This window comes from Mesoplodon mirus, assembly GCF_964341445.2.
Source record: "Mesoplodon mirus genome assembly, chromosome: 8".
Lineage (NCBI taxonomy): Eukaryota > Metazoa > Chordata > Mammalia > Artiodactyla > Ziphiidae > Mesoplodon > Mesoplodon mirus.
The window spans coordinates 14,205,393-14,230,089 of NC_138984.1; the positions used below are offsets into that span (position 1 = coordinate 14,205,393).

The 24,697-nt window shown below is 37.6% G+C and overlaps 1 protein-coding gene across 2 annotated transcripts in view; it reads left to right on the forward strand.

Annotated features, from left to right (window-relative positions):
- The window catches only part of CUL3 (cullin 3), a 105,856-nt gene extending 81,569 nt beyond the window's left edge, over nucleotides 1-24,287 (forward strand). For both annotated transcript variants that reach the window (XM_082629755.1, XM_082629756.1), the window contains 3 exons: nucleotides 4,182-4,368; nucleotides 20,942-21,087; nucleotides 23,819-24,287. In XM_082629755.1, the coding sequence (XP_082485881.1) occupies nucleotides 4,182-4,368; nucleotides 20,942-21,087; nucleotides 23,819-23,950 (465 nt within the window). In that variant the 3' untranslated portion in view covers nucleotides 23,951-24,287. The remainder of the gene's footprint in view (nucleotides 1-4,181; nucleotides 4,369-20,941; nucleotides 21,088-23,818) is intronic.
- Nucleotides 24,288-24,697: the final 410 nt, after the last annotated feature.

Genomic DNA, 24,697 nt, shown 5'->3' on the forward strand with positions numbered 1-24,697 from the left:
CAAATGTACTGATTGACTATACTGTAAAAAAGAGGGATATAGAAGATTTGAATAACACAATTAGCAAATTAAAATTCAAAGCTATACAGGGAACTTTGAACTGAGAAAGCAAAATACACAAATTGTTCTTGGGAAATATCTGAGACTGGCATAACCTTATTACTAAAACTGAACAAGGAAAATACAAAAAAGGAAGGAAAGCTATAGGTTATTCAAAATAAGTACACAAATCTTAAGTAAAATATTATTAGCAAGTTATATTCAGCAGTCTATTGAAATAATAATCCACTCTGTCCAAACAGGGTTTACTCCTGGAATACAAAGAAGGAATTTGTTAACAGATAGTTACTGAGATTTTAAAGTAATAATAAAATTAACTGATCACCTGCTATATTACCAGACATCATTTCAAGGAGAAAGTCAATGATTTCCACAAATGTGCAAAAAGCACGCGAGAAAAGTCAGTCCCCACTTCTTATTTCCAGATGGGGGACTCTTAGCCACCTAAGAATAGATGAAATGCCTAATGGCATATGGGCGTATCTAATGAGAGACCTAAGCTTTAAATAAGAGACCTGAGCAAACACTAATTAGTAGTAAAATGTTAGACACCTTCCCATTAAGGTTAGGAACAATTTAGGATACCTGCCTTTACTGCTACTATCCAGCCTTGTTCTGCAGGTCCTAATTAACACACTAGAAAAGAAAAAGGAATGAAATTTATAAATATCAGGAGTTGACAAAGTTTGTGGACAGTATGATTGTCAGCTATAATAATCAACTGAGAAATGAGAGTTTGGTTGAAAAGTTTTTCTATAAATCATACTTACTATAAGTCAGCTTTTCTCTACATCAGAATTAATCTGAAAATGACATGAGGAAAAGGATGTTTTAATAGGAATCATAATCTTTCTAGGAATCATCCTAACAAAAAGTAGAAGACTTACACAAAAAAGGCAATAAAAGAAAAGAATATGGAAGGGTAAATGTACCTGAAAGGGAAAGCTATGTGTTATAAAGGAGTTTTTTTTTTTTTTTTTTTTAAGTCACCTATAAATTCAGTGAAATGTCAGTCCAAATCTGCGGAAGATTTCTTTTCTGTGAAACTTGACAGGCTGATCCCAGAATTCACCTGGGCAAGAAAATACACAAGAATAGGCAAAGAGGGGCAGGGATTTGGGAGATGGGAAGGCCCAGTAAGAGGGAAAGGAGTATGTCTTAATACCCAGACATACCTCAAAGTTAAAATTGTTTTTAACATGTGTAGACAAATAGGTCGTTTGAACAAATAGGGAGTCCAGAAACAGATTAGTATATACAGAGGTGTTTGGAATGCAATATATTTACCATTTCTAATAAACTAAATTAAAATAACTGCTACTTCATTTGTGGGAATGGAAGGACAGTAGTATGGCGAACTTAGTTCCATATGTCATATCAAATGTAAAATCAAAATCAAATTCCAGATAGATGTAAGCACAAATCTATAAATGTAATAGAAAAAAACAGAATATTTTGATAAGCGTGATATAAGTAAGGCCTTTTTTCAAGCCTGTTACATAAACCACAAAGAAAAAGACTGACAGATTTAACCAAGTAAAAAGTAATAAAACATGTAAATGATGAAATAAGTTAGGAGATAAAGAGTCTAGGAGAAACTTACAGCAAGTAAGAATATTGAAAACTGTAATACGTAAAGAGCACCAGTAAATCAATACAAAGACAGTTGAATAGAAAAACGTGGAAGAAATACAAATAGATAAAGCACAGAAGAGTTACAGATACCTTGTAAACATAAAAAGATGTTTTTTTCTCCTATTGGTTATAGAAGTACAAATTAAAATAATGAGATACCATTTTTAGCCCAATAGATGGGCAAAAGAAAAAGACAGTTCTGTGTTTGAGGTAGAGAGAATGAATACTTATAACTGCTGTGAAGTTAAATAGTTAAGAAACTTGAAAGGCAGTTTGTTACTGTCTGTCAAATATAAAATCTTTATAACTCTGAGGAAACAAGTACATTTCTAGAAATATGCTTCAGAAACCTAGCTCTTGTACTCAGGCAGAAATGCATGCTCCATCACAAAATTGGATACAATCTCAATCTCCATATTGTGAGAGAGCAGTACTATGGAGTTCCCTGTAGCTTTAACGTCATTATGCAAACATGCAAAATCATCAAGAAATTAATGGAAGAATTCATATGGTGTGATCCTGTTTATATTTAACACTAATACTAGTGTATAGGTAAGTATATTAATGTACATACATGTATATGTGTATTTGTATTCATGTGTGTGTGTGTATATATATATACGTAGATGTATTTTTTAAAATGGCATAGAAGGATGAACATTGAATTGCAGTACAGACAGTTCCTGACTTATGGTGGTTTGACTTAAGTTTTTTCAACTTTATGATGGCACAAAGCAGTACGCATTTGGTTGAGGCTGTACTTTGAATTTTGATCTTTTCCCAGGCTGGGATCAGCAAGCTGCAGCTCTCAGCTAAGTGATCACAAGAGTAAACAACTGATACACTTACCACCATTCTGTACCCATACAACCATTCTGCTTTTTACTTTTAGTACAATATTCAATAATTACATGAGATATTCAACACTATTATAAAAAATAGGCTTTGTGTTAGATGATTTTGCCCAACTATAGGCTAAGGTACGTATTCTGAGCATGTTTAAGGCGAGCTAGGCTCAGCTAGGATGTTCAGTAGGTTACACGCATTAGATGCATTTTCAGCTTATTCAGTGCTGTGAGGTTATTAGGACATAACCCCGTTGTGATTTGAAGAAGATCTGTAGCTACCTCTAGGAATGATCTGTAGTTGTTAAAATACCACCTAAGAAGGTATTTCTGGTTCTTTGACTATGGTTAAACAATAATACATGTAAATAAATCACTTTTAGCATGTACATAGTAAATACAGTTAACATTCTAATTAATAGCACCTATTTAATTTGCTGGGATTAACATTTATATGTCTAAAGTATGTAGACATACTGAGATCATTTGAAGCAAGGGAATATGCATCAACATCACTAAAGGTCACATTTCTTTCAGTCTCACTGACCTGACAGTCCTTTAGAAAAGCCTAAACTGTTCCTCAGAGACTTGTGAAAGGGAGAACAACTCTTTCCAGATCAGTTACATACGCTGAGTAACACCATCTTTATGCCCACTCTTCCTGAGCTCCTTTTGAGAAAAAAACAGCTTTATACAGTGAATCAAAATGATGTATCCTAATATGAAGATTTGCTGCACCATACAGTACCTGTAGATGTGAAGGGACTAAATCATATACATGTACAATTCTCTTACTGTCCCATTGACATAAAAAGAATATAATGAATTTAAAATTTATCATGCCATAATAATGTAATAATGTAGCAAAAATTACCACCTGGGCCTCTCTAGTGGCGCAGTGGTTGAGAGTCCGCCTGCCAATGCAGGGGACATGGGTTCATGCCCCGGTCCGGGAAGATCCCACATGCCGTGGGGCGGCTGGGCCAGTGAGCCATGGCCGCTGAGCCTGCGCGTCCAGAGCCTGTGCTCCGCAACAGGAGAGGCCACAACAGTGAGAGGCCCGCGTACAGCAAAAAAAAAAAAAAATTACCACCACTTCAAAACATATTTCATACTGCTTTTCATATTTAGTATTAATTATCAAGTATTTAATTTTTTTTTAATTTGGTTATACAGGCAGTAAAAATGGTCAACTTGGATTGTAAATTTTGATACTATGATAGAAGACCTTAGGTCAGGCTTACTTTGCTTATTTCTAGGAAAGAAGTTGCTAAGCAAAAGAGTAATATGGATAAACTTGAGAGGAAGATTGTAGAGTATTTCTAAAATTAGCAATCATATGTTGATTAACACTTTGCTTTTTACCTAAATATTAAAGCAGGTCCCTTAATAATCTCTGCTGGATGACATTCTTAGACTATGCTTTATAACTCTGAAACAAAAAGTACATGTCTTTTCAGTATTTTGTAATTTGAACTACCTTTTTCTATAATTTGTTCAAATAAGAGATTTTAGAGTCATAATAGGAAGTTCTTTGTTGTAAATTATTTAATGGAATTACCTCTAATTACTGCTTGGTCAATTTTACTTACTAATTAATCTTTCAAAAAGTCTAATTATGTTAATCTGATGAAATTTCAGGAAATCCAACAAGAGACAGATATCCCTGAAAGAGAACTTGTTAGAGCCCTGCAGTCCCTCGCCTGTGGTAAACCAACACAGCGGGTTCTCACAAAGGAACCCAAGTCAAAGGAAATAGAAAATGGTCACATATTTACAGTTAATGATCAGTTCACATCCAAACTACACAGAGTCAAGATTCAAACAGGTATCTGGAATTATATTTCTCTCTCTAAAAAAATTATATGTATTTTTTCTAAAAAAATTCTTAATTGTTGGATTTCTATTTTTTAAAAAGTAATGCTTTTCTGGTGCTGCATGACATACAGGCTTAAGAAATAAAGCACTTTTATTGATATGTGTTCCTGTCAAAATGCAGTTGAATCCAAGTACAGTAAGCATTTTAAAAAGTCATTCATAATGTGAACAAGTATTTATTTCCATATGGTTTTCAACAAGTGAAATATAATTTTATGAACATATTAGTACTTATAATTGTTTTTAACTGGTTTAACTAATAGTCACTGGTGTCTATTTTAAAACATTTACAAATTTCTCAACATTGGGAGTTACCTACTTAAAATTTAATCTTTAAATGCAACTATTTATATTTGATAAATTCTAAGTTTCAAAATTTAAAAACCCATATTCTCTCTCTAACTGAAAACCAGTGATGACCCTGTTGTGAACAGATTTCGGTACAGCTTTTTTTTTAGGTTGATGGTAAACGTCCTACTTATTGTATATTTAGCAATGTAAGGTGTATATTTTCTATGCATTTAAGGAGTAAAAAAGGCACTTCACCTTTGCTGATTTTTAAAACTCTTATGTAGCTTGCTATCTGGTTTCAAAACTAGTATTAGGTAAGCTTCCCAGTGGTAGTTTATCCATTACAGCTAATATATCTGTACAGTAAGATTAACTTTTTAAATGACTACAATTTTCTGATTTGAAAATGGTTTTACATTATGTATTAATAAAAGATAAAGTCTTTTTAAAATTATTTTATTTTTTTTAATTATTTAATGTTAAATATACAATTGATTGCCGGAATATATTGATTCAAGAACTTTTTATATACACTTTTGTTTTTCTTTTTGACCCTAATTGGATATTCTTTTCAAAGCAGGGTGATCTCTCTTTACAATCTTGACTACTTTGTCCCATCATTGCAAACCTTATCATTGTATCTTATCTTCATCACCAAAATTGATCCATATCTTTGGGACACAGATGTATATTAAAAATAAAACAGAACTGTTCTAAGGAGGGTCATGGAATAAAATTTCTTCTTCTCCCAGTACAAGACATATGACTTTATAGTTTTGGGCAGAAATGGGTTTTGGATATCAGGACTTACTTGAATCTCAGATTTGGAGGATATATGGTGATACATATCTGAAATACCTAGCCTCACCCTGCTTTATCCTAAATAAATAAGTGTCTTTGTAATGCAGGATTCCATCATGCCCTGCAAATATTGTCAGATATTATTGTGATTATCAAAAAAATAGTCTTCTTCTTAGATTGTTAATTTTTGGTGTTAAGTGTGTGTGTATAGTATTTTAGATCTGATTAAAATAGGAATAGTTATACATGATGAAGAATTTGACTCGACCTTTTAAAGTTCTTTTCAGCTGTAAAATTCTGTAAAGAAAAATGTTTTTCATTTTGAAATGGTGCTTAGATTATCTTGGCTCTTACTGACATTTTGTAGAAGTTAAAATTTTCTCTCTAGTGATAAGTATTGTGACCACATAGTTTTTTTAAAGTTGTCAGAATACATGTTTGCCTTTTTGAGAAAGTACTCAGGCTTGTAATCAAATATTCAGAGAGGCTGATCTTACCTACTTATGCTGCTTTTTACCGTGGTCAGTAATAGACAACACAACCTTTGAAAAGAATTAGATTTGTTGTATTTTACAGTGATTTCTATAGTTGACAGCCTTCCCCACCACCAGCACTCACCTTCTCTGTCCCTTTCCTCCTAATACATCTAGATACTTAGGTACCCACCTACACAGCACATACCCTTGTTCTGCTCTTCTTAAATGCAGAGAGTATTGTGCTAGGCTCTGGGAGTGAGCTCCTGCCCTCACATTTTTAAAAACATCATAATTCAGTGTGTATCACCACAATCTTCCCATTTATCTTGGAGTATATTAATTTAGGTGACCAAATTTAGATGAACCAAGTGGATTGTTAAAAAGTTGTTTATTTCTCTCCACCATTTTATTTTATATATTTTCACATCTGCAGGAAAAGTGAAAAACGCTCTAATAGATACTCGTTAAAATTTTGCCACATTTGCTCAAGCACCCTTATTTCCACCCTCGCGCTCTCCCTCTCCTCCCTTCATATATGTATATATTTCCTACAGCATTTTTTAAAATAGCTCTTTATTGGAGTATAATTGCTTCACAATACTGTGTTAGTTTCTGTTGCACAAGAAAGTGAATTAGCCGTGTCCCCATATCCCCTCCCTTTTGAGCCTCCCTGCCATCCTCTCTATCCCACGTCTCTAGGTCATTGCAAAGCACTAAGCCCATCTCCCTGTGCTATGCAGCTGCTTCCCATCAGCCAACTATTTTACATTCGGTAGTGTATGTATGTCGATGCTACTCTCACTTCGCCCCAGTTTCGCCCTCCCACCCCATGTCCTCAAGTCCATTTTCTATGTCTACCTCTTTTTTATAGATTCCACATATATGTGTTAATATATGATATTTGTTTTTCTCTTTCTGATTTACTTCACTCTGTGTGACAGACTCTGGGTCCATCCACCTCACTACAAATAACTCCAGTTTTCTTTTTATGGCTGAGTAATATTCCATTGTATATAAGTGCCACATCTTTTTTATCCATTCATCTGTCATTGGACATATAGGTTGGTTCCATGTCCTGGCTATTGTAAATAGTGCTGCAATGAACATTGTGGTACATGTCTCTTTCTGAATTATGGTTTTCCCAGGGTATATGCCCAGTGGGATTGTTGGGTCATATGGTAATTCTAGTTTTAGTTTTTTAAGGAACCTCCATACTATTTTCCATAGTGGTTGTATCAGTTTACATTCCCACCAACAGTGCAGGAGAGTTCCCTTTTCACCACACCCTTTCCAGCATTTATTGTTTCTAGATTTTTTGATAACGGCCATTCTGACCAACGTGAGGTTATACCTCATTGTAGCTTTGATTTGCATTTCTCTAATAATTAGTGATATTGAGCATCTTTTCATGTGCCTCTTGGCCATCTGTGTGTCTTCCTTTGTGAAGTGTCTATTTAGGTCTTCCACCCATTTTTAAACTGGATTGTTTGTTTTTTTGATATTGAGCTCCATGAGCTGTTTGTATATTTTGGAGATTAATCCTTTGTTGTTTCATTTGCAAATATTTTCTCCCATTCTGAGGGTTGTCTTTTTGTCTTGTTTATGGTTTCCGTTGCTGTGCAAAAGCTTTTAAGTTTAATTAAGTCCCATTTGTTTATTTTTGCTTTTATTTCCCTTACTCTAGAAGGTAGGTCAAAAAAGATCTTGCTGTGGTTTATGTCAAAGAGTGTTTTTCCTATGTTTTCCCCTAAGAGTTGTATAGTGTCTGGTCTTACATTTAAATCTTTAACCCATTTGGAGTTTATTTTTGTGTATGGTGTTAGGTAGTGTTCTAATTTAATACTTTTACATGTAGCTGTCCAGTTTCCCCAGCACCACTTACTGAAGAGGCTGTCTTTTCTCCATTGTATGTTCTTGCCTCCTTTGTCGTAAATTAGTTGACCATATGTGCGTGGGTTTATCTCTGGGCATTCTGTCCCATACCATTGATCTGTATTTCTGTTTTTGTGCCACTACCGTACTGTCTTGATTACTGTAGCTTTGTGGTGTAGTTTGAAGTCGGGGAGCCTGATTCCTCCAACTCCGTTTTTCTTTCTCAAGATGCTTTGGCTATTCGGGGTCTTTTGTGTTTCCATACGAATTGTAAACTTTTTTGTTCTAATTCCGTGAAGAATGCCATTGGTAGTTTGATAGGGATTGCATTGAATCTGTAGCTTGCTTTGGGTAGTATAGTCATTTTCACAGTATTGATTCTTCCAACCCAAGAACATGATATATTTCTCCATCTGTTTATGTCATCTTTGATTTCTTTCATAAGTGTTTTATAGTTTTCTGAGTACAAGTCTTTTGCCTCCTTAGGCAGGTTTATTCCTAGGTATTTTATTCTTTTTGTTGCAGTGGTAAACGGGAGTGTTTCCTTAATTTCTCTTTCTGATTTTTCATTGTTGGTGTATAGGAATGCCAGAGATTTCTGTGCGTTAATTAATTTTGTATCCTGCAACCTTACCAAATTCATTGATTAGTTCTAGTAGTTTTCTGGTGGCGTCTTTAGGATTTTCTACGTATAAATAATATCATGTCATCGGCCAACAGTGACACTTTTACTTCTTCTTTTCCAATTTGTATTCCTTCTATTTCTTTTTCTTCTCTGATTGCTGTGGCTAGGACTTCCAAAACTGTGTTGAATAGTAGTGGCGAGAGTGAACATCCTTGTCGTGTTCCTGATCTTAGTGGAAATGCTTTCAGTTTTTCATCATTGAGTATGATGCTTGCTGTGGGTTTGTCATATATGGCCTTGATTATGTTGAGGTAGGTACCCTCTATGCCCATTTTCTGGAGAGTTTTTGTCATAAATGGGTGTTGAATTTTGTCACAAGCTTTTTCTGCATCTATTGAGATGATCATATGGTTCTTATTCCTTAATTTGCTAATGTGGTGTATCACATTGATTGATTGCATATATTGAAGAATCCTTGCATCCCTGGGAGAATTCCCACTTAATCATGGTGTATGGTCCTTTTAATGTGCTTTTCGATTCTGTTTGCTAGTATTTTGTTGAGGTTTTTTCCATCTGTGTTCATCAGTGATATTGGTCTATAATTTTCCTTTTTTGTGATATCTTTTTCTGGTTTTGGTATCAGGATGATGGTGGCTTCGTAGAATAAATTTGGGAGCGTTTCTCCCTATGCAATTTTTTGGAAGAGTTTGAGAAGGATGGGTGTTAGCTCTTCTCTAAATGTTTGATAGAATTCGCCTGTGAAGCCATCTGGTCCTGGACTTTTGTTTGTTGGAAGATTTTTAATTATGGTTTCAATTTCATTACTTGTGATACATCTGTTTATATTTTCTAATTCTTCCTGGTTCAGTCTTGGAAAATTGTACCTTTCCAAGAATTTGTCCATTTCTTCATGGTTGTCCATTTTATTGGCATATAGTTGTTTGCAGTAGTCTCTTATAATTCTTTGTATTTCTGCAGTGTCAGTTGTGATTTCTCCTTTTTCATTTCTAATTTTATTGATCTGTGTCCTCTCCCTTTTTTTCTTGATGAGTTTGGCTAAAGGTTTATCAGTTTTGTTTATCTTCTCAATGAACCAGCTTTTACTTCTATTGATCTTTGCTATTGTTTTCTTTGTTTGTATTTCATTTATTTCTGCTTTGATCTTTATGATTTCTTTCCTTCTACTGATTTTGGGTTTTCTTTGTTCTTCTTTAGTTGTTTTAAGTGTAGGGTTAGATTGTTTATTTGAAATTTTTCTTGTTTCTTGAGGTGAGATTGTATTGCTATAAACTTCCCTCTTAGAACTGCTTTTGCTGAATCCCATAGATTTTGGGGTCGTCGTGTTTTCATTGTCATTTGTTTTAGGTATTTTTTTTTTAATTTTTTAAAATTTTTTGCCTTATAACAAATTTAATCAGTTATACATATACATATGTTTCCATATCCCCTCCCTTTTGCGTCTCCCTCCCACCCTCCCTATCCCACCCTCCCTATCCCACCCCTCCAGGCGGTCACAAAGCACCGAGCTGATCTCCCTGTGCTATGCGGCTGCTTCCCACTAGCTATCTACCTTACGTTTGGTAGTGTATATATGTCCATGCCGCTCTTTCACTTTGTCACAGCTTACCCTTCCCCCTCCCCATATCCTCAAGTCCATTCTCTAGTAGGTCTCTGTCTTTATTCCTGTCTTACCCCTATGTTCTTCATGACATTTTTTTTTCTTAAATTCCATATATATGTGTTAGCATACAGTATTTGTCTTTCTCTTTCTGACTTACTTCACTCTGTATGACAGACTCTAGGTCTATCCACCTCATTACAAATAGCTCAATTTCATTTCTTTTTATGGCTGAGTAATATTCCATTGTATATATGTGCCACATCTTCTTTATCCATTCATCCGATGATGGACACTTAGGTAGTTTCCATCTCCGGGCTACTGTAAATAGGGCTGCTATGAACATTTTGGTACATGTCTCTTTTTGAATTATGGTTTTCTCAGGGTATATGCCCAGTAGTGGGATTGCTGGGTCATATGGTAGTTCTATTTGTAGTTTTTTAAGGAAGCTCCATACCATTTTCCATAGCGGCTGTACCAATTCACATTCCCACCAGCAGTGCAAGAGTGTTCCCTTTTTTCCACACCCTCTCCAGCATTTATTGTTTCTAGATTTTTTGATGATGGCCATTCTGACTGGTGTGAGATGATATCTCATTGTAGTTTTGATTTGCATTTCTCTAATGAGTAAAGATGTTGAGCATCTTTTCATGTGTTTGTTGGCAGTCTGTATATCTTCTGTGGAGAAATGTCTATTTAGGTCTTCTGCCCATTTTTGGATTGGGTTGTTTGTTTTTTTTGTTATTGAGCTGCATGAGCTGCTTATAAATTTTGGAGATTAATCCTTTGTCAGTTGCTTCATTGGCAAATATTTTCTTCCATTCTGAGGGTTGTCTTTTGGTCTTGTTTATGGTTTCCTTTGCTGTGCAAAAGCTTTTAAGTTTCATTAGGTCCCATGTGTTTATTTTTGTCTTTATTTCCATTTCTCTAGGAGGTGGGTCAAAAAGGATCTTGCTGTGATTTATGTCATAGAGTGTTCTGCCTATGTTTTCCTCTAAGAGTTTGATAGTGTCTGGCCTTATATTTAGGTCTTTAATCCATTTTGAGCTTATTTTTGTGTATGGTGTTAGGGAGTGATCTAATCTCATACTTTTACATGTCCCTATCCAGTTTTCCCAGCACCACTTATTGAAGAGACTGTCCTTTCTCCACTGTACATTCCTGCCTCCTTTATCAAAGATAAGGTGACCATATGTCCGTGGGTTTAACTCTGGGCTTTCTATCCTGTTGCATTGATCTATCTTTCTGTTTTTGTGCCAGTACCATACTGTCTTGATTACTGTAGCTTTGTAGTATAGTCTGAAGTCAGGGAGCCTGATTCCTCCAGCTCCATTTTTCGTTCTCAAGATTGCTTTGGCTATTCGGGGTCTTTTGTGTTTCCGTACAAATTGTGAAATTTTTTGTTCTAGTTCTGTGAAAAATGCCAGTGGTAGTTTGATAGGGATTGCATTGAATCTGTAGATTGCTTTGGGTAGTAGAGTCATTTTCACAATGTTGATTCTTCCAATCCAAGAACATGGTACATCTCTCCATCTATTTGTATCATCTTTAATTTCTTTCATCAGTGTCTTATAATTTTCTGCATACAGGTCTTTTGTCTCCTTAGGTAGGTTTATTCCTAGATATTTTATTCTTTTTGTTGCAATGGTAAATGGGAGTGTTTCCTTGATTTCACTTTCAGATTTTTCATCATTAGTATATAGGAATGCCAGAGATTTCTGTGCATTAATTTTGTATCCTGCAACTTTACCAAATTCATTGATTAACTCTAGTAGTTTTCTGGTAGCATCTTTAGGATTCTCTATGTATAGTATCATGTCATCTGCAAACAGTGACAGCTTTACTTCTTCTTTTCCAATTTGGATTCCTTTTATTTCCTTTTCTTCTCTGATTGCTGTGGCTAAAACTTCCAAAACTAGGTTGAATAAGAGTGGTGAGAGTGGGCAACCTTGTCTTGTTCCTGATCTTAGTGGAAATGGTTTCAGTTTTTCACCATTGAGGACGATGCTGGCTGTGGGTTTGTCATATATGGCCTTTATTATGTTGAGGAAAGTTCCCTCTATGCCTACTTTCTGCAGGGTTTTTATCATAAATGGGTGTTGAATTTTGTCGAAAGCTTTCTCTGCATCTATTGAGATGATCATATGGTTTTTCTCCTTCAATTTGTTAATATGGTGTATCACGTTGATTGATTTGCGTATATTGAAGAATCCTTGCATTCCTGGAATAAACCCCACTTGATCATGGTGTATGATCCTTTTAATGTGCTGTTGGATTCTGTTTGCTAGTATTTTGTTGAGGATTTTTGCATCTATGTTCATCAGTGATATTGGCCTGTAGTTTTCTTTCTTTGTGACATCCTTGTCTGGTTTTGGTATCAAGGTGATGGTGGCCTCGTAGAATGAGTTTGGGAGTGTTCCTCCCTCTGCTATATTTTGGAAGAGTTTGAGAAGGATAGGTGTTAGCTCTTCTCTAAATGCTTGATAGAATTCTCCTGTGAAGCCATCTGGTCCTGGGCTTTTGTTTGTTGGAAGATTTTTTATCACAGTTTCAATTTCAGTGCTTGTGATTGGTCTGTTCATATTTTCTATTTCTTCCTGATTCAGTCTTGGCAGGTTGTGCATTTCTAAGAATTTGTCCATTTCTTCCAGGTTGTCCATTTTATTGGCATAGAGTTGCTTATAGTAATCTCTCATGATCTTTTGTATTTCTGCAGTGTCAGTTGTTACTTCTCCTTTTTCATTTCTAATTCTATTGATTTGAGTCTTCTCCCTTTTTTTCTTGATGAGTCTGGCTAATGGTTTATCAATTTTGTTTATCTTCTCAAAGAACCAGCTTTTAGTTTTATTGATCTTTGCTATCGTTTCCTTCATTTCTTTTTCATTTATTTCTGATCTGATTTTTATGATTTCTTTCCTTCTGCTAACTTTGGGATGTTTTTGTTCTTCTTTCTCTAATTGCTTTAGGTGCAAGGTTAGGTTGTTTATTCGAGATGTTTCCTGTTTCTTAAGGTGGGATTGTATTGCTATAAACTTCCCTCTTAGAACTGCTTTTGCTGCATTCCATAGGTTTTGGGTCGTCGTGTCTCCATTGTCATTTGTTTCTAGGTATTTTTTAATTTCCTCTTTGATTTCTTCAGTGACCACATCGTTATTAAGTAGAGTATTGTTTAGCCTCCATGTGTTTGTATTTTTTACAGCTCTTTTCCTGTAATTGATATCTAGTCTCATAGCCTTGTGGTCGGAAAAGATACTTGATACAATTTCAATTTTCTTAAATTTACCAAGGCTTGATTTGTGACCCAAGATATGATCTATCCTGGAGAATGTTCCATGAGCACTTGAGAAAAATGTGTATTCTGTTGTTTTTGGATGGAATGTCCTATAAATATCAATTAAGTCCATCTTGTTTAATGTATCATTTAAAGCTTGTATTTCCTTATTTATTTTCATTTTGGATGATCTGTCCATTGGTGAAAGTGGGGTGTTAAAGTCCCCTACTATGAGTGTGTTACTGTCGATTTCTCCTTTTATGGCTGTTAGTATTTGCCTTATGTATTGAGGTGCTCCTATGTTTGGTGCATAAATATTTACAATTGTTATATCTTCTTCTTGGATCGATCCCTTGATCATTATGTAGTGTCCTTCTTTGTCTCTTCTAGTAGTCTTTACTTTAAAGTCTATTTTGTCTGATATGAGAATTGCTACTCCAGCTTTCTTTTGGTTTCCATTTGCATGGAATATCTTTTTCCATCCCCTTACTTTCAGTCTGTATGTGTCTCTAGGTCTGAAGGGGGTCTCTTGTAAACAGCATATATATGGGTCTTGTTTTTGTATCCATTCAGCCAATCTGTGTCTTTTGGTGGGAGCATTTAGTCCATTTACATTTAAGGTAATTATTGATATGTATGTTCCTGTTCCCATTTTCTTAATTGTTTTGGGTTCGTTATTGTAGGTCTTTTACTTCTGTTGTGTTTCTTGCCTAGAGAAGTTCCTTTAGCATTTGTTGTAAAGCTGGTTTGGTGGTGCTGAACTCTCTCAGCTTTTGCTTGTCTGTAAACGTTTTAATTTCTCCATCAAATCTGAATGAGATCCTTGCTGGGTAGAGTAATCTTGGTTGCAGGTTTTTCTCCTTCATCACTTTAATTATGTCCTGCCACTCCCTTCTGGCTTGTAGAGTTTCTGCTGAGAGATCAGCTGTTATCCTGATGGGGATTCCCTTGTGTGTTATTTGTTGTTTTTGCCTTGCTGCTTTTAATATGATTTCTTTGTGTTTAATTTTTGACAGTTTGATTAATATGTGTCTTGGCGTATTTCTCCTTGGATTTATTCTGTATGGGACTCTCTGTGCCTCCTGGACTTGATTAACTATTTCCTTTCCCATATTAGGGAAGTTTTCAACTATAATCTCTTCAAATATTTTCTCAGTCCCTTTCTTTTTCTCTTCTTCTTCTGGAACCCCTATAATTCGAATGTTGGTGCGTTTAATGTTGTCCCAGAGGTCTCTGAGACTGTCCTCTGTTCTTTTCATTCTTTTTTCTTTATTTTGCTCTGCAGCAGTTATTTCCACTATTTTATCTTCCACCTCACTTATCCGTTCTTCTGCCTCAGTTATTCTGCTATTGATCCCATCTAGAGTATTTTTTATTTCATGTATTGTGTTTTTAATCGATGCTTGATTCATCTTTAGTTCTTCTAGGTCCTTGTTAACTGTTTCTTGCATTTTGTCTATTCTATTTCCAAGATTTTGGATCTGGGAAATAGAATCTTGGATCATCTTTACCATCATTACTCTGAATTCTTTTTCAGGTAGACTGCCTATTACCTCTTCATTTGTTAGATCTGGTGGGTTTTTATCTTGCTCCTTCTCCTGCTGTGTGTTTTTCTGTCTTCTCATTTTGCTTATGTTACTGTGTTTGGGGTCTCCTTTTTGCAGGCTGCAGGTTCGTAGTTCCCGTTGTTTTTGGTGTCTCTCCCCAGTGGCTAAGGTTGGTTTAGTGGGTTGTGTAGGCTTCCTGGTGGAGGGGACTAGTGCCTGTGTTCTGGTGGTTGAGGCTCGATCTTGTCTTTCTGGTGGGCAGGTCCACGTCTGGTGGTGTGTTTTGAGGTATCTGCAGACTTTTTATGAGTTTAGGCCACCTCTCTGCTAATGGGTGGCGTTGTGTTCCTGTCTTGCTAGTTGTTTGGCTTAGGGTGTCCAGCACTGTAGCTTGCTGGTCGTTGAGTGAAGCTGGGTGCTGGTGTTGAGATGGAGATCTCTGGAAGATTTTTGCCGTTTGATATTATGTGGAGCTGGGAGGTCTCTTGTGGACCAGTGTCCTGAAGTTGGCTCTCCCACCTCAGAGGCACAGCACTGACTCCGGGCTCCTCAATTTGGGATGATGTGTTGTCTATTCATGTATTCCACAGATGCAGGGTACATCAAGTTGATTGTGGAGCTTTAATCCGCTGCTTCTGAGGCTGCTGGGAGAGGTTTCCCTTTCTCTTCTTTGTTCTCACAGCTCCTGGGTCTCAGCTTTGGATTTGGCCCCGCCTCTGCGTGTAGGTCGCCGGAGGGCGTCTGTTCTTCGCTCAGACAGGACAGAGTTAAAGGAGCAGCCTCTTCGGGGACTCTGGCTCACTCAGGCCGGGCGGGAGGGAGGGGCACGGAGTGCGGGGCGAGCCTGCAGCGTCAGAGGCCGGCGTGACGTTGCACCAGCCCGAGGCGCGCCGTGCGTTCTCCCAGGGAAGCCGCCCCTGGATCCCGGGACCCCAGCAGTGGCGGGCTGCACAGGCTCCCGGAAGGGCGGTGTGGGCAGTGACCTGCGCTCGCACACAGGCTTCTTGGCGGCGGCAGCAGCAGCCCCAGCGTCCCACGCCCATCACTGGGCTCCGCGCTTTCAGTCGCGACTCGCGCCCGTCTGTGGAGCCCCTTTAAGCAGCGCTCTTAATCCCCTCTCCTCGCACACCAGGAAACCAAGAGGGAAGAAAAAGTCTCTTGCCTCTTCGGCAGCTCCAGAGTTTTCCCGGACTCCCTCCCGGCTAGCTGTGGCACATTAGCCCCCTTCAGGCTGAGTTCTCGCCGCCAGCCCCAGTCCTCTCCCTGCGCTCTGACCGAAGCCCGAGCCTCAGCTTCCAGCGCTGCGCGCCCCGGCGGGCGAGCAGACAAGCCTCTCGGGCTGGTGAGTGCCGCTCGGCACTGATCCTCTGTGTGGGGATCTCTCCGCTTTGCCCTACCCAGGTGTGTGGGGGGTTTCTTGCCTTTTGGGAGGTCTGGGGTCTTCTGCCGGCGTTCAGTAGGTGTTCTGTAGGAGTTGTTCCACGTGTAGCTGTATTTCTGGTGTATCCGTGGGGAGGAAGGTGATCTCCGCGTCTTACTCTTCCGCCATCTTGTTTTAGGTATTTTTTGATCTCTTTGATTTCTTCAGCGATCTCTTGGTTATTTAGTAGTGCACTGTTTAGCCTCCATGTATTTGTTTTTTACAGTTTTTTTTCTGTAATTGATTTCCAGTCTCATAGCATTGTGGTCAGAAAAGATGCTTGATACAATTTCAATATTCTTACGTTTTTCAAGGCTTTATTTGTGACCCAAGATGTGATCTATCCTGGAGAATGTTCCTTGTGCACTTGAGAAGAAAGTGTATTCTGCCACTTTTGGGTAGAATGTTCTATAAATATCGATTAGATCTATCTTGTCTCTTGTGTCATTTAAAGGTTGTGTTTCCTTATTTATTCTCTGTTTGGATGATCTGTCCATTGGTATAAATGAGGTGTTAAAGTCCCCTACTATTACTGTGTTTTTGTCAATTTCTCCTTTCATGGTTGTTAGCATTTGCTTTATGTATTTAGGTGCTACTGTGTTGGTGCCTAAACATTTATAATTGTTGTGTCTTCTTCTTGGATTGATCCTTTGATCATTATGTAGTGTCCCTCCTTATCTCTTATAACAGTCTTTATTTTAAAGTCTATTTTATCTGATACAAGTATTGCAACTTCAGCTTTCTTTCCATTTGCATGGAATATCTTTTTCCATTCCTTCAGTTTCAGCCTGTATGTGTCCCTAGGTCTGAAATGGGTCTCTTCGAGACAGCATTTTTTGTATCCATTCAGCAAGTCTGTGTCTTTTGGTTGGAGCATTTAATCCATTCACGTTGAAGGTAATAATCAAGATGTATGTTCCTATTACCATTTTCTTAATTGTTTTGGGTTTGTTTTTGTGGGTCTTTTTCTTCTCTTGTGTTTCCCCCTTAGAGAAGTTTCTTGAGCGTTTGTTGTAAAGCTGGTTTGGTGGTGCTGAATTCTCTTAGCTTTTGCTTGTCTGAAAAGCTTTTGACTTCTCCATCGAATCTTTTTTTTCTTCTTCTTTTTTTTTTTTTTTTTTTTTTTTTTTTTTTTTTTTTTTTTTTTTTGCTGTATGCGGGCCTCTCACTGTTGTGGCCTCTCCCGTTGCGGAGCACAGGCTCCGGACGCACAGGCTCAGCGGCCATGGCTCACGGGCCCAGCCGCTCTGCAGCATATGGGATCCTCCCAGACCGGGGCACGAACCCGTATCCCCTGCACCGGCAGGCGGACTCTCAACCACTGCGCCACCAGGGAGGCCCTCCATCGAATCTTAATGACATCCTTCCTGGGTAGAGTAATCTTGGTTGTAGGTTTTTCTCTTTCATCACTTTTAAGTGCCACTCCCTTGTGGCCTGCAGAGTTTCCACGGAAAAATCAGCTGATAACCTTATGGGGATTCCTTTGTATGTTATTTCTTGTTTTCCCTTGCTGCTTTTAATCTTTTTTCTTTGAATTTAATTTTTTTTACTTTGATTAATATGTGTCTTGGTGTGTTTTTCCTAGGGTTTATCCTGTATGGGACTCTGTGCTTCCTGGACTTGGGTGACTATTTCCTTTCCCATGTTAGGGAAGTTTTCAATTATAATCTCTTCAAATATTTTCTCAGACCCTTTCTTTTTCTCTTCTTTTTCTGGGACCCCTCTAATTTGAATGTTGGTGCGTTTAGTGTTGTCCCGGTGGTCTCTGAGATTGTCTTCAATTCTTTTCACTCTTTTTTCTTTATTCTGCTCCTCGGCAGTTATTTCCACCATTTTGACTTCCAGCTCACTGATTTGTTCTTCTGTCTCAGTTATTCTGTTACTGTTTCCTTCTAGTGTAATTTTCATTTCAGTTATTATGTTGTTCATCTCTGTTTGTTCTTTAGTTCTTCTAGATCTTTGTTAAACATTTCTTGTTTGTTCTCAATCTGTACCTCCATTCTATTTCTGAGATTCTGGATCATCTTTGCTATCATTACTCTGAATTCTTTTTCAGGTAGATTGCCTATTTCCTCTTAATTTATTTGGCCTTGTAGGTTTTTACCTTACTCCTTCATCCATGACATGTTTTTTGCTATCTTTTTTTTTTTTTTTTTTTTTTAATGAGTGGGATTGTGTTCCCACCTTACTGGTTGTTTGTCTTGAAGCTTCCAGCACTGGAGTTTGTAGGCTTATTGGGTAGAGCTGGATCTTCGTGCTGAGCTGAGGACCTCTGTGAGTCCTCACTCTGATGAATATTCCCTGGGGTCTGAGGTTCTCTGTTAGTCCAGTGGTTTGGACTTGGAGTTCCTACCGCAGGAGCTTCCGCCCAACCCCAGGCTCATGAACCAAGATCCTGCAAGCCACCTGGGGCAGCAAAAAAAAAGAACAGTAACAAAGTAAAAAATAAAATTAGATTAGAAAACTAACAGATATGTTAGGAAGAATATAAAAATATAGATGAATCGACAACCAGAAGGTACATCAGATCAGTACCACAATAGTAAAAGAAAAAAAAAGAAAGAAAAAGAAAAGAAAAAGGGGGAGGGGCCTTGGCTGTGGTGGGGGCGTGCTTAAGCAAGGGAGAGGTTTGGGTGGTGGGCGGGGCCTATGCACAGGACCCACAGGGCTGGAAAAGGCCCTGGGGGCTGTGGAGGGTGGAGCTTAGGCTCAAGGAACAGAAGGGGCCCAGGCGTGCCCCCCACCCCTGGTCTCAGAGGGCAGGGGACCTCACCTAGGGGCTCAGCAGGCTTCCTGGGCTCGAGTGGTGGGGCAGATGCCCTCCTCTCCTCTCCTGCGCCTCTGGTCTAGGAGGGCCCCTCCTGATCTCCTGGGCCTCCCTCCTGTGCCCCCAAGGACCTGCGTGGCCTGGAGGGGACTTTGCAGGGCAGGAGACTGGCCTGGGAGCTCAGCAGGCTCCTTTCCCACTCTTCCTGGTGAGTCCCTCCTGCCTGTGTCTCCTGACCTACCCAGCCTCAGGGGTGCCGATCCTGTCTGGCCTCCACTTCTCCACCCCCCTCAGTCCCCCTGTGTCCTACCAGTTCACTTTGCAGTTCCTCCCGTCTCCTTGGGCATGAGAGTCACCCACCAGCAGCCGGCAGGTGCCGTAGTTGTGGGGAGACGCTAACTCCGCATCTTTCCACACTGCCATCTTGACTCCACCTCCTTTCCTACAGCCTTTTAACTTAATTTGCAAACATTATAACACTTCCCACTTAAATACTTGAGCATATACCTACCTCAGAATTATATCACACCCCAAAAAATTAATAATTCCAAACATCTATATATCACCCATATTTACATTCCACAGTTGTCTCAAAAATGCCTTTCATATCTTATTTTTTGGATCCAGGATTCAGTCAAGGGTTCCACATTACATTGATTTTAATGTTTCTTTAGTTCTATTTTAGTTCTGTTCAGTCTAATCCAGTGTCTCTTTTTTTTCCCCTTATGACATTGAATTTTTGAAGAAAAGCATTTTTCTTCTTTAGTTGAGCATTTTATTCTAATTTTACTCTTTTTTATTAAGGTATTGATTAACTTGGGAGAAGACATTGAAAGCAGAATTCTTAACCAAGGGATTCTAATTAGAAACAGCTGAATGAATATGCACACCAAAATGATCTTCTAAATTGTACAGTCTGCTATCTCCTGGTTGTGCCCAGGCCTAAGTCAGCAATGTTGCATATGGTTCTTTGTAATTTTACAGTTTCTCCTTCCAGAAACTTCACATCTATCTCCTATTGATGACCAAATAAACAAAAAAAATCTTTCTCTGCTGCTTCAATTAGAGCAAAGTTATAAGAGAAAGGGACTTTTATACTTAATTCTTTAGCAGTTGCCTTGAAGACTATAGGGAATAACATAAGACTTCTAAAGAGTGGAATATCACTAGTTTCCATTAGTGATATTGAGATTATGACATTTAATAATTACTAAGATACATGACAAGAAATTGTTGAATAATTGATGAGAGGTACAAAAGAATTGTTATGGAGTTTGGTTAAGTGACATTCTAGTGGTACTTTAAATTTTTTATCTAGCTAACTAAATCTTGGCAATACATGTTCTTTCCTCCTCTTAAAGTCCCCACATTTCTCCTGTTTGAGGTGCTTTTGGTGAGGTTTAACTTGGAGTCATGGTGGTAAAATACTAGTTAACCTCTGGAAGTCACAAGCAATGAAAATTATTTACTGATAATTTTACTGCTAAATATATCCAGCTAGTGTTCTTCTAGGAAAGGAATCATTGAATTCTATAAAAATAAAATTGGTTTTATTAACTCTGTAAAATTAAACTCCTAATATTTAAAAAGAATAATTTAGAATTGAAGAATTTTTATATCACTACTTGCTAATTATTTAAATATTTATTAAAGTAAACGTTGAATTAGGCACTTTTTGAGTGTTTAATAAGTATGTGTGTGGTGTATATTCAGAGGTTGACATTGATTTCTCTCTTGATAATAGTAAATTATATTAAGTTTGCTTATAAACATTTTTCCTTACCTTTGAAATTTACATCATAATCACATGGTAAATGTCTTTATTTCTCTTTTAGTTGCTGCCAAACAAGGTGAATCTGACCCAGAAAGGAAAGAAACAAGGCAGAAAGTAGATGACGACAGAAAACATGAGATAGAAGCTGCTATAGTGCGGATAATGAAATCTAGGAAGAAGATGCAGCACAATGTGTTAGTAGCAGAGGTGAGGACACTTCCAGACTGGATTAATGTAGAAAAGACAAAATTACTTTAACTATTTAAATTTAGGAAAGTACTGTATTCAGCTAATTTAAAATACAATCTTAAAATTAGAAAACTGTAGTCAAATAACACATTATTAAAAGCATGGTACTTGCTTGATAGTTAAACATAGCAAGGCATCAAAATATGTGCACACTTTAAGAACTAATATGTTTGTAATGAAGATAATAATAGAATATTGTCACATGAAGAATAAAGAAAAAACTTTTCACTGCTATTTAGTACTTTGATGTAAAACAAACTACCTGTACTTCTAAAAATTAATGGCTTATTTATTGAGTACATACATACTAAAAGTTAGGAAACTAAGGAGGGGAAGACCATTGTGAAGCCATTGAAATAGTGAGGAACGAGGTGATTAGGGCTAAATAAAGTATTGGTTGAAGATAGCTGAATGAAGTCACATAGGAAGTGAAATTGACAGCATTTATTGACTGATCATGGGAAATGAGAGGGAGGAGTGGAGGATGACTCTGAGGTCCTTAGCTTGCTTGGCTAGATAGAGGTTGGTTTCTTTCACTGAAAAGGGAGGGGCAGTGTGCTGCTGTGTTCCACAGGTCAGCTAATATCACTTTTTATAAGTTGACTTCATATCACAAGGCAGAGGAAGAGAATTGTAGGTGAGTGGTCAGTCAGTAATTTAAGAAATCATTAAAAAACCAAAACAAACCTTGAAGACATGTTGGCAATTAGGTGACTGGTTAGTTTTCCCATTTTCATTGGACTGGTAAGAACAGACATTTGATGGCAGTGCCTTGAGAAGTAAATGGAGGTGAAACCACCAAGTGAGTGGTTTCTCCTTTGAGGTGTTGGCTTGTGGGAAGGGCACAGAGAGCAATACTAGAGGATTAAGTGTTGAGGTGAGGGCTTCTGGGTACTGTTTTTCTAGGTGGGAAGACATTGAGTTATATTTATATTCTAAGGATAGGAAGAGATGCTTAAAAACAAAAGGGAAGAAAAATAAGATGAGGGGATACTTGATGTACTCAAGTCTAGAAAAAGAAAGGCAAGAGGGTTGTATAGAGAACACAGGTAGGTGGTAGATGTGTTAACAGGGATGCTACCAAATACCTTTCCTAAGAACCCAGGGCTGGGTGCAGGGGTGGTTTGAATGAAGCATGGAAACAAGCATGGACAAATGGATAAATGTAAGTTGTGGGAGTTTGAGGAATTTCAAACTGAAATGGCCTCTTTTCTTATGTAAAACAGGATGTGAGGTTATGGTGCTTGAGAACTTGCTGACCTTGAATGCTGTAAATTTGTGTTATCAGCCTAAACCAGAGATTGGCAACCTTTTTTTAAATGCCCAGTTGCAGCATGAAAGCACCCGTAGATAACAAGTGAGTGTTCTGTGTTCCAGGAGGGATTACAACAGGCAGCAGGCTGTATTTGCCTGTGGACCCCAGGTCTACACAAAAGGTGTAAAAACGACAACTTTACTCAGTAAAGAACCGAGTAGTGGATTTTGGGTGGTGTAGTAAATGTAGAATGGGTGCTTATGGAACAGAACCAAAGGAGTCAGGGAGCTGAAGGTACTGTTGGGGGTGCAGCTCAGGTGATCTTTTATGAAGGAAGGAGGTGAGGTCAGAAGAAGTTATTGATAGCTTAGAAGAAAGGGCCAGAGGATTGATTCAGGGTCTCGGGTGGGTTGAGAACAAATTTGTTGATACTGGAGTGATAATATTAGAAGAGTGATAGATTTTAGTCGGTGAGTGGAGTGCTGACGTTTCTGATTTTGAAGCGTTAATAATCCATTGTAGCCTTCGAAATGAACTGATCCAGCACGAGTAAAAGAAAAGCTGTCTGATGGCTAGATGAGTGATCTGCAAGATCACTAAGTGGATTAGTGAGAAAAGCCTGGGCTTCAGGGGCAGGAGGATGTAGATTCTCATCTCTTCTGGCCCTGTCTACTGCTTGTTCATATCATTTTTCCTTTCTGGCTTATTTTCCTCATTTGTAAAACGAGACAACCTACTTTGCAGGGTTAAGAGCATTAAATAACTAAATACAAACAAAACTGACTGATACATAGTGCATAGTCAGATTTCGGCTACTGCTGTAGTTACTGTTTTATTATTACTACTGATGTCACAATACCTAGAATCCTGACCGCTGTTGGAGAAAAGAATACCAACAGTAGCACTTAACTATGGACTGGGCATTATTCTAAAGCATCACATCTGCTAACTCATTTAATATACACAACAACTTCATGAGGTTAAGTAACTTTCCCAAGGGCCCAGAGCTAGTAAGTCGGAGAGCTGGGATTTGAATCCAGGCAAGTCTGAGTCCCGAGTTTGTGCTTTTAAACACATTATGCTACCCAAATTCTGTGACTTGGGAGAGTAACCCAGAAGTCATTAGATTATAGCTTCAAAATGGGTTAAACTATACGGTGGTATAAATTCATACTAGTATATTTCAACTAATTCATCTACTAATCCACTTTAGCATTCACATTCTGATGTGAGGAGGTATGTTCTAGCCATACATTGCATTTTCAAATAGAATCCTTTTTAATTAATCAAATTAGTAAAGTTTGAGCTGAGTCTTAAAATGACATATCAGTTCTACTCAAAGATAAGAATTTTTGTGTGTTTATATAGAAATGTTTTTTGTTTTTTAATTTTCTGGCAGGAATTAGTGTTGTTTTTTTTAACCTTCTCTTTTAGGTAACTCAGCAGTTGAAGGCTCGATTCTTACCAAGTCCAGTTGTTATTAAAAAACGTATCGAAGGACTCATTGAGAGAGAATACTTGGCACGAACACCTGAGGATCGCAAAGTATACACATATGTAGCATAAAATGCATTCAGAAACTTGATTTATTATTGGACTGTACTCTTCGCATGGACTGGGAAGTTCTTTTAAATCATTAAATATTAAGACGACCATCTCTTCTATTAAATTACAGTACATGTTTTAGACCATTCAGATCAAGCCTTTACTCCCTTTGAGAGTTTTCAACATCAGTTGATTGAGCTTCAGGCTTTACAACGTTTATCCCTGTAGAGATCATCTTTACAGTTCCTCGGGAAAATGTGAATGTGCCGCGTTTTGTTTTCAATACTGTATGAAAACAGGAAAAAATAAAACAAAATTTAGAAAATACAGCTCATTAAAATAAAATTGTTGGATTTCATTTCCCCAGGTCTTCAGTGTTCATGTAAATGTGTTTTTGTAGTGTTGCTTAGCACTTTGCGCATTGTATAAGTTGGGTAACAAAAATGGTAAAAGAAATGACACAATTCCCAATTATCTCGCTCTGCTTAAGGCATTTCTTTAGCTCGTCTTGTTTAATTCAAAGGTTTGATAAATATACAGAGACCCAAGCATAAAATTTGAGCATGCTTTATTCTACCACTTGCACTTACTAATCTAATAGCCTAATGACCAGGAACCTTTGTTTTGGGCTCAGTATACACCCTGGTTTGATTTTTCCCTACTGTAATTTGAGATGTCGCAAATTCTTACAATGATTAGGTTTTGTTCTGCATTATCTCTAGAGAAAGAAAATATTTTAGTATGTATAAATTGTACAATAATTTTTTG